Raw genomic sequence first — 11,015 nt, 5'->3', positions numbered from 1 at the left:
CAGAAGAGATAGATCTAAAATAAAAGGGGGGAGTGATAGCACTTCTAGATCCCTCTACGCTCAACATCACACCCTATGCCAGCAATATACCCATCTTTTCGAGTGCTGAGGTATTAATCTCTTTTTTTTTTTTTGAACATCAACATATCAAAAATAATTTGCATAATAGCAATATATATATACCACCAGGTAACAATATACCAGTGTTGGAAAATATTTTATTCTGGACATCCTAAAAAATAAACTTTGAAACAATAATCTTAGGAGACATAAATATCGATTAGCAAACCATAGCTTCTAACTCCTCCACAAATAGTTTAAATCTGTATGTATTTTCTCAGCTTATCAATACTCCAACGAAGATTCAGCAAAGATCTTACCTGCCAATCCACCCTAGACTGGATCCTAGTATCCCACCCTGCCAATTACCCCTCTTCTGGTACACTGCCTAGCTCCCTGAGTGATCATTTACCAGCTTATTCCCTTAGAACAAACTCCCAACAATTAAGAGTACACACTATAAAATCAGTTAGGAACTCAACTAATTTTTGTCAGCATAAATTCAACAATCTCCTACAGGAAATAGACTGGACACCCCTTAAACAACTACCCCTTAATGATGCTGTACTATACTTTAATAACCCCTTCCTTTATATACTTAATACACCAGCTCCCATTCGTATGAAAAGAATCAAAAAGAACTCGGCACCATGACTCTCTAAGGAATGTAAACACCTGATGAAGCACCATGGCTCTCTAAGGAATGTAAACACCTGATGAAGCAAAGGGACCTACCCTGGTCAACCTGGAAATGAAACAAAAATGAACAAAATCATGTTAATTTCAAAACACTAAGTAACAAAGTGACAAAACTAATCAACAGAGATAAGAAGTCGTATTATTCCCAGCTTCAACTCCAGCATAAAATCAACCCCAGTAAATTTTGGCACTCCATATCTTCTCTACTTACCCTGGAACAAATGGAGGGCACACCCTATCACCTGATATCTCTTCATCACAAATAGCCGAAAACTTTAACAAGCACTTCATAAAATCAATTTTGGAGCTACTAACACCCCTAATGCTGAACCCCACTCTGCCCTTCAATCTTTTCAGACACCAACTTCAGACCAACAACTACCTCTAACCCTGTCATTATTAACCCCCCACTCAACAAAATGTCTTACAAACCCCATTCTCATTTCAGCTCATACCCACTGACACCATCAAGAAACTGCTACAAAAACTAAAACCCTACTCTATCTCAGCTGACAATCTCCTACCATACTACTTCAAACTGGCTGCTAACTCAGTCGCCTACCCAATCAGTATCCTTATAAATAGGTCTTTATCCGGATCAGACGTACCTATCATATGGAAACAATCTCACATCACCCCCATCCACAAAGGAGGAACCTGTTTTGATCCATCCAATTGCCATCCTATATCCATCTTGTCACCCATATCCAAAATTCTCGAGAGAGGTATCCATCAGCAGTTAATGCAATATCTATTGCAAAACAATCTTTTAATCAAAACCCAACATGGCTTCCAACCTAACCACAGCACAGCTACAGTCCTATTATCTTTTACAGACACTGTGAACATGGCCAGAGATGCAGGACGCTATATAGCCTCAGTATTCCTAGATCTCTCCAAGGCCTTTAACACAGTGTCTCACCCCTTACTTTTGAACACACTGTCTAACTTAGGCTTCTCACATAACACAAGGTTTTAGAGCTACCTCAAGGATTGTAAACAAGCAGTGAAATGGTCCAATGAACTCTCACCCTTTCTGCATAATCCTACTTGGAGTCCCTCAAGGCTCCATCCTAGAACCCCTACTCTTCAACATTTCCACAAACAACCTTCACATTGCCTCTCACTCTGGGACTCTCATTCAATAAGCTGATGATTCTGCCATAATCTGCACTGCTCAGTCACTACCAGAACTACTTTCAAAAACTCAGCAGTCCTTTACTGCAGTTGAATCCTGGCTAAGAAATGCCCAACTCTTTCTTAATCCAAAGAAGACAAAACTGGTACTCTTTCATCCCAAAAACATCTCCTCTGTCACTGATCATTTCAACATCCTTGCATCTGACAACTCTGCCATAGAAATAGTGCAGGAAACCAAACTTTCAGGTGTTATCATTGACAAACTTTCATTTGACCCCATATACAGCAAAATATAAAGAAAACTCATCAAAAACTGGGACTCATATTTTTGAGAAAAAAAAAAAACTGGGACTCATATAGAAACAAACATTTCTTTACTGCAGCAACCATAATTACCCTTGCAAAAACATTTTTACTTCCCTCCCTTCTTTATGGTGCCCCTATCTTAAATAATTTACAAACTTCTACCCTAAGCAAGATGGAACAGTGCTACAACAAAGTTGCAACATTTGCCGCAAACTCTAAGTATCACACACACCAGTGTAAACCACTCCTAGAATTAAAATGGCTTGAACTCCCCAACCAACTTGCCTTTATTCGGGTATCCACCTTGCACAACCTTATTTTCAAGCCTACTGTCTGCCCTCCGCTAGACAATCTAGTCACACCTTACACACCAAATCGATACCTGCGATTAGAAGACAAAAATCTCTTAGCGATCTGAAAACCCACAAGAAAACTAGGTCACACTCTGTATTCATACTCTGTCTCTATACTTTGGGATTCACTACCTCTAGCTAGCAGGTCTATGGCCTGGCCTACCCTGTGTCAAAGCCTCTTTAAAAAATCATCTCAGAAATACATGGCTCTGCTCCTGCATAAAGCCTGCCTAATGTTCAGGTCTTCTTCTTCTTCCACACTAGCCTCATTGTCCTCTTCTGTCACATTTCAAACTCTCACAGACTGCAAGATCCTACGGCTCTTCTAACTCCTTCTTTGTTTCTATACCATATCCTTAAGCTACTGCTCAGGTTTATTGCTTCTATTCTTCTTAACTCTCCCTCACTATCTATCTGCATCACAAACATTCTGGCTGCTATTTTCCTAACTGAAACTAACATTCTATTTTTCATGTACTATAACAGTCAGTGTGACCCACTGCAATACCTACGTACTATTTTTTTGGACACTATCTACATCATGCATGGTGAGAGTGACTATTATTGTCTGTCTATAGAATTGTCTACATGTGTAGTAATATATTGCAACATCTTGTAACATAGTTTGTTCTTTCAACTTATTTTTTGTGTAGTATTTCTAATGTAATCTTTATTGCATTAGATTATACTGTATTTGTATTGTACTGTATGTGAAGCTTTTCTCCCCGGGCCTCTGCTGAAAACGGGTTCTGTAGACCCAGTCAGACCACTCAGGTAAACAAATGTCAAATAAATAAATAAATACATTTATTTTCATTTGTTAACTTTTCAGTCACAAACTGGGCTTGTTAGGCAGAAATACAGACATTTCAACTTGACAGCAGAGTTATACATATACACTTGTTTAAAATGGTAGTTAAAATAATAATGATAATGTTTACGGAAGTGTTTGCTTATCATATCACCAAGAGTTTGGAGCAAGGAAGGTGTTAAGATCTAGCAGCTCATTCTGTGATGCAGTAAATCATAAAATGTGGGGATATTTAACAAGATGAAACTTTGGGTGGATTTTGTTCCTCCTGCAGATCGAGAAAGAAGAAACTGCAAAAATAATTAAAGGTGTATCAATGATGTATTACACAGTTCTGAAGAAGTCTTGGATGATGAAAGTGTTTGACTGACTGTGTTACTACTGAGTCTTTCTTGTTGTGGAATTAAACATTTTTATTTGATCCTACCGAGTCTGGTTCTTGGCTACTTGGAGTGGTGATTCTGTTTTTTCTTGGTGCATTTTTTCCACTCCGCACACCATTTTGTTGTTCTAGATCTGATGAAGAGCTTACGAAAGCGCTGCAAAAACTTAGATGACTAATTCTCAATTCCAAAATAAATGATGGAATTTCCTTCACTAAGATTTTATTACTATGTAATTCATTGAACTCTACTGTCGCTGGAATATTTATTTATTTTGGAATGATGTAACACTAAAGTATAAATGAAGATAAACTGTTAACTCAGAATATTGTAAAGATTCTAAACAATTAAACATTTCTGAATATTAACCCACCACCAACTCCCTCATGCAAAACAAGGCAAAACCAACCATAACAGAATTGGCTATGCAAAACAAGGTGGCACTAACCATGACAGCACTGGCTATTCAATAAACATTCCCCTCCCCGCCCACGCCCCTAAAGGCTGTCAACATTCATCTGCCAATAAAGATCTTTAAACTTAAAGGAAAACTGAGTAGTTGTCTTTTCTTTAACTGGACGAAAGAGGGAAGCTAGAGATCAGACCTCTTCACCCTAAACCAGCAGAAACCACTACGTCTTTAGGAAAATGAAAGGAATTACCAACCAAATAACAGGATAATTGAATTCAACAAAGATCACTTAACTACTGAGGACCTCCTAACTACTAGGCAAGTTACCCTGCTTTATAACCTATCACTTCTGCATGAGTAAGCACAAATAGAAACATCATTTTAGCATGCCTTCCTTCAGGCTGTCCAAGGCTTCAGTGACACACCATATTTTGTAGTCATGATTTCACAATACTCGCGTAAGCTTTGCATACCATAATCACTGAATTCTAGGCTTGGATTATCAATCAGAAATGAATATGAGCAGCTGTTTAAAATAAATCCAGAAATATATCATTCTCATGATTCATATATTTGTACTTCTTACTTATGATTTGCTGTGCATCTTTCTAATTATGTCACAATGCACAGAGTTACTTGTTTCCTTGAAATGTGCAATATTATCATTTCACTTTGATAGGCCATCCAAGATCATGTCTGAAAATGCTCCATGTTACTTGTGCTACCTTTCTCAATTAACTGAATAACTAAAAAAAAAAAAAAAACTTAAAAAGAGGGCTTACCTGTTTCACACAAAGATCCTGAAAAGCCATTACTGCATTTACATTTATTGTACCCAACACACACTCCGCCGTTTTTACATTTTTTCTCACACAGAACAGGTTCTGGAAAAAATAAAAATATATGTTCTAAGTATTAGTAATATAAAAAGACCAATGATAGGCTCTTTGTCAATTAAAAAAAAAACATTAAGAGGGGTAACAGTATACTAGCTTATTCCTTCTCGCAAATACCTGCAGAAGAATATTCTAGAAAAGGCATTCTTCTAAACATCATGAAATCTGCAAGTGTGATAGACACAGCAAATAATCAATCTGAATTAATGCGCAGTTAGAAAAAATCCATTTTCCACATCTTCAACATGACAAAAAAACCCAAGTGTATTTTTGTGCACACTAAGTTTAACTGCTGAGAAGAGGAGTGGATGTGGCTTTTATCCCCATACCACACACACATTCATGCTGTAATATTGACAGTGCAACATTAGAAGCATAATGAACTAAAGGTATCATTTTTCATTTGAGAGTTTGTGCCAAAGTTTTTTCTACCTGCTGTAGTTATTACTTAGGTGATATTAAAAACCTAATGACATTTAATAAAGAGCAATGGAATATTTTAAAAAAGGATGCTCATTTGCAGCAACCTTTTTCAATTCAGAGACAGCTCTAACATGGTGCTTTTGCGCAAAGATGTGCAGCACCATGTTGTGCTGTCTCTGCAGCCTTGCTACATGTTACTGAAGCAGTCTGTTGGACAGGCATATGATAATGAGCCATGTCCCCCCCTGGAAACTGCCTCTCTGAAGGCATCTGTACTCCAAACAATTCACAAAATCACTCAGCTGTATTCACTCATAATGGTAGAGGTAAATCCCTAGTAGTTTAGAGTTAAGGTAGAGTTAGGAGGTGCGTGCATTTATGCAAAGGGTTGATGTCTGTGTATGTGTGTCAGTGTTTGTATGTCTGGGAGGTAGCAGTTGGCGGGTAATGAGGGGTTAGGTTAGATTGTGTGTGTGTGTGTGGATGTGGGTAGGGATGGCAGTAATACTTCCACACACCTATAGACAAATGAGCAGAGCCTGCAATATTGGGTTAGAGGGACTACTAGTCAGCAAGGAAATAGTACAGTTTTGTACAACTTACCATAATGGTAGATGTCTTACTGATCACTGTTTCTGCATTCCAGTACTTGTGAGTTATCCTGCCATGGGTAACCTGATGTCCGGCTTTAGTACTAAAGCCAAATAACTTTCTTGATGCAATGTACATCCACCATATGACCTCAGCGTGTGGATGTAGTGGTACATAAGTAGTTGTATTAAGTGTAGGATCATCAGACTATTTAGCCCCCCAAGAGAACCCTGGAGAAAGTCTGAGTGAAAAAGAATGAAGAAGGGAGCATGTCCAAGTATGAGGTTTGGAAGGAGACTGCCTGTCCAAAAGGCACATACAAGATGGGGGGAGGAAGGAGGGAAGCAATAGTGCAACAGTAATCAGGAGGACATCTACTGCTAAAGTAAGTCCTTACGCAACTATTCTAGGTACTTCCTTAGATCACTATTTTAGTATTCCAATACTTGTGAGTAATTCCTTCAGTTAAGAATTGTTGAGGGAGGTAGGATTAGGTATAGGGGTACCGTCTACCAGTCCTAGATCTGGAAATATATCTACCATGTAATGCTTGGTAAAAGTACACATTGATGTCCAGGTGTCAGCCTCTGGAATGGACCTGGAATCAATGTCTTTGAGAAAAGTACCAGAGGAGATGACTGTTCTGATGGAGTGGGCCTTCAGTTCAGTTGACACATTCTAACCATGAAAGGTATTGCAGAAGGAGATGGATTTGAAATCCAGTTAGAGATAGTCTTTTGTTAAACTGGGTTTCCCAACCTACCTTCTTGAAAGGAACAGAAAGCTGGTCAGAGTTTCTGAAGTTTTTTTTTTTTTCAGGTAAAACCTTAGTTTCATGTGTACATTCAGGGAGTGAAAGATTTGCTCACTTCTGTTTTGTGGATTAGGGAAGATGGTTAGCAACTGAATATATTGGTTCAGATAGACTCATTCACTACTTTTAGCATGAAAGACGAATTAGACCTTAAAGAATCCCTATCTATATAGAAGATAAGGAAAGGAGCGATAGCCATAAGCACTTGCAACTTAGAAACTCTGCTAGCAGAAGTAAGGGTGACCAGTTACATAATTTTAATGAAGCTGAAGATCCTGGTCCAAAAAGTGGCAAAGTTAGCCTTTCCAGAACAAAATTAAGTTCCTGGGGAGACGGGATAGCTTTCCTGGGAGGATTCAAGTGAAGGACACATTTCAAAAAATATGACCTCACTTCTAGAGTGCAAAGATGAGTTTAAAGGTAGGCAAGCAGAAATAGCAGATAAGTGGGCTATGATGGAGAAGTAGGTCAGACCACTTTTGACCAACTCACACATGTATGACAGAATATTAGATACACCTACGAAACAGGGCTTCTTAGTCTTCTTGTGATACTGTATGGAAAATCTTCTCCAGTTAGAGATGTAAGATTTTCTAGTGGTAGGTTTCCTCTCCTCCTGGAGTACCTAGAGAACATCCATTGAGAACTGGTATCTGAAGGGGATTAATATTCTATCACTCAGAGGGACAGGCTGAGAGCCTGTAGGTTGGGATGAATCAGAGAATCCTTGTTCTGGGTGAGTAAGTCCATTTAGTGGGGTAACTTGAAGTGACTGCCTCTGGCCAGATGAGGTTGAAGGGAGAACCAATCGTTCTTAGGCCAAAAGGGAGTCACTAGCAAGAGTTTGGGTTTGTCCCTCTGGATTAGTAGGAAAATCTTTGAGATTAGAGGGAAACAGGAAGGTGTAGAGGAACCTCTCATCCTAGCAAAAGGACATGGCATCCATTTCCCAGGCCTCTAGGCAAGGGATAGTAGAGCAGAACAGTCTGAGTTCTCTGTTCTGGATGGAGACAAACAGGTCTATCTCAGGTATACACCCATTTGTGGGCTGTGTCCAAGAAATCCTCTCTGTGCAAAATCCATTTGTGGGGTCTCAGGATCTGCAGAGGTTGTATGCAAGAACATTGTCCTCTAAAGGTATGTAATCTGCCTGTAGAGACAGGTTTCTTGCTATGGCCATGTCCTATGCCATCACAGTTAGCCTGCACACCTGTCAAGACTCAGTATTGTCTTGACTGTTGATGTACCATATGACAGAGATGTTGTCTGTGAACACTTTTATGGGTCCTGGGCAACACAGTTGAGAAAGTACCTGCAGAGTATCTGAATGGCTTGAATGAGAGCTTTCATTTCCTGCACAGTAATGTGTTCCTTGAGTTCTCTTAAGAACTGTTGTGGAGTCTGCTCATGCCCCCCAAGATAGGACGGATGAGTCTGTTTGTAGGTCCTGGGTGGGAATGGCTGCTAGGAAGGGAACTCTTGTGCTGAGTTTCACTTTTTGATACTCACCAATGCAGCTCCTGCTTTTGAAATGGTAAGATGAGATTTTCAGGGGGTGACCATAATGAGACCAAAGGGACTTCAAGGACCACTGGGTCTTCTTCCTGTGCAATCCTGCATAAAAAACTATCAGAAATGTGGTTGCCATGTACCATAGGGCTCTTAAAATCTCTCTTGATGAGGTCATTGAGAGGAGGAGCAAGAACTAGAACTAAGCTGAAACAAATACAATTTTCTCCTGACAGAGAAAAGTTGTCATTGCCTAGGTATTCAGTCTGCAACATAGGAAATCTTTATCCTGGGAGGGATTCAATGAAAACTTCCTGAAGTTGAGAGTGAATCTCAGTCTCTTCTGAAGTGACAATAAATTCAAGTTGTACCATCAGAGTTTCCATGAACAAGGCCTGAATAAGGAGATTGTCCTGATATGGAAAAATCTGTATACTCTGGGTCCTGCATAAGGTTATAGCTGGTGCTAGGTACTTTATGAAGACCCTGGGAACTGTAGACATGCCTAAAGATAAAGCTGAAAACTGAAAGTGTGATCAACAGATTAAAAACCTGAGAAATCTCCTGCAGAAAGAGTAGATAAGGGTGTGCAGGTACGCATCCTGAAGAAGGATAAGAGGACAGAGGGTTTGGACAGAGAGAGAGAGACAGACAGACAGACAGACAGCATCTTGAAAGATGGAACTTCCAAAAATGTGTTGAAATAAGAAAAACCTAGGATGGGCCTCCATGTTCCCTCTTTCCTGGGGATGAACACTAGTCTTGAATAGAAACCTTTTCCCTAGGCCCGGAGAGGAACTAATTGCATTGTTCCCTGGAGATCGGTTCCTGGACCAAGGAGGGGGGTGAAGTAAGACTGTTTTGAAGAGGGGAACAGAATTCACGTTGGTAATGGAACCTCTTTCCAAGATATTCTGTAACTGTTTTGTATGGTGGAAAAAAGCCATCTGTCTAAAGTGATGCATTCCCAGGATGGGAGAGATAAACTGAGTCTTTGGGAAAGAGGAATGCGTAGACTAAGGTGGGAGGAAGGAGGAAAGAGGCAGTCAGTTAGAAGTGGGTTTCTAAGGAAAGGAAGTTATTTTCAGTTTTGGAATCCTGCTAATGTTTCTCTAGATTTTTTTTTTCTTAAGGAGTTTCTTACCCTTTGTGGGGGATATTGTTCTCTACACACAAAAGTAGTGGTTTGAAAAGGATAGCTCCCTTGGCATCTATGGATTGATGTAAGAAAAATCTGTTTAAAGTCTGTACTGACCTTGCTTTTTTCCTGCAGTGTTTTAAAAATCTCATCAGCAGGCTGCCCAAAAAGGAGGTCTCCATGAAGAAGGTAATTAAGAAGTTTGGCCTTAACATCTTCTGGTAGAGAGTGAAGGCAAAACAAAGCAAACCTGCAGATAGCCGCAGCCATACTGGAAGTCTCTGTAGCAACACAGCTGTATTTACTGGAAAGTCTGGCTGGTTGGGTGGGACTGTTGAGCACAGAGCCAAGCCGGGATTTATGTTCAGAATCCTCAGATTCGGCCAGAGACTTATGCAGGTCTTCCAAAATGGATAATCAATATTTAGTCATTTACATTGGGTAGTTCAGGGCTCTAAACATCAGGGTGGCGGACGTATACAACCTTTTTTGCCATACCTGTCCATAGCCCTGCTGTCTCCATCAGATAGCAGACATTAAATACAGGGATGAGCTTGGTAGGTTTAGTGTCCCATTCAAAATGCTGCATCATCATGGAGATGGTTTCCCTAAAGAAAGACTCTTCCATTGGAGAATCTAGTGACAATGTATGTTCATCATCAAAGGCCAGTTATTCAGGAGAATTAATTTGAAAGGAATAGGCCAGGGAGTCCTCTTCTGAAAAAGATTCCTCTTCCTCTGAGGAAGATTAGTTTTGCCTTTTTAAAGGTGAAGGGGCAGAAGAAGAGAGAAAGGGAGGAGATTTCAAAGATAAGATGGCTTTATATAAGCCTTGAGAAAAGTCTAGCCATTCATTCTCATGGGAGGCCCATTGCAGAAAGGCACCCTTAGTTTTTTGCATCTTTTTAGGCAGGGCATCTACTCTATCAAAGCACTGTAACAAAGCACTGTGGTGTGGAACCTTATTGGATCTCAGTAGAGGTGTCTGGAACCTCTTCCCTACGTAAGGTCTGAGTAATGCCCTCAGAACCCTCTGAAATAATCACCCTCAGTTCCCTCTTCACCCCTGTAGTAGTAGAAGAATTAGGCTTGTCAGATGTGTGAGCAAGAGATATTACACCAGGATCTGTCAGGATCACAGTGGTGGCTATCTCAGAGAAGCTCAGATGTACTGTGGATTTTTGCTGGATCTCAAAATGTATGCCCCAGTCAGACTGGGCAGTCAAAGAATCAGTTGTCAGTTTTTTGAACTTCTTTTTTGGTGTGAGAGGGATGTTCATTGTTGAGAGTTCCTTCATCTTGGAATGTATGAGGCTCTTCAGACATCAAATTTCGAGGTAAGTCTTCAGAGAAGCTAACATTGTTCTTAGGGTCTTACAATCAGCACTTCTGGAGCTACAAAGCTGTTAGCCACTAGGTGAACTGGTATCATCTGCTGCAAGTATGATGGCAATCTCTACAATGTATCAAAAATTATATT

At 39.9% G+C, this 11,015-nt stretch overlaps 1 protein-coding gene across 2 annotated transcripts in view; it reads right to left on the bottom strand.

Annotated features, from left to right (window-relative positions):
• The window catches only part of LOC122798485 (fibrillin-2-like), a 1,115,712-nt gene that overhangs the window by 185,574 nt on the left and 919,123 nt on the right, over positions 1–11,015 (bottom strand). For both annotated transcript variants that reach the window (XM_044067451.1, XM_044067452.1), the window contains one exon: positions 4,947–5,048. In XM_044067451.1, coding sequence (XP_043923386.1) covers positions 4,947–5,048 — 102 coding nt within the window. The remainder of the gene's footprint in view (positions 1–4,946; positions 5,049–11,015) is intronic.

Source organism: Protopterus annectens, chromosome 3.part1, assembly GCF_019279795.1.
Source record: "Protopterus annectens isolate FY-2018-M chromosome 3.part1, PAN1.0, whole genome shotgun sequence".
Taxonomy (NCBI): Eukaryota; Metazoa; Chordata; order Ceratodontiformes; family Protopteridae; genus Protopterus; species Protopterus annectens.
This window is presented reverse-complemented; position numbering and strand designations above follow the sequence as displayed.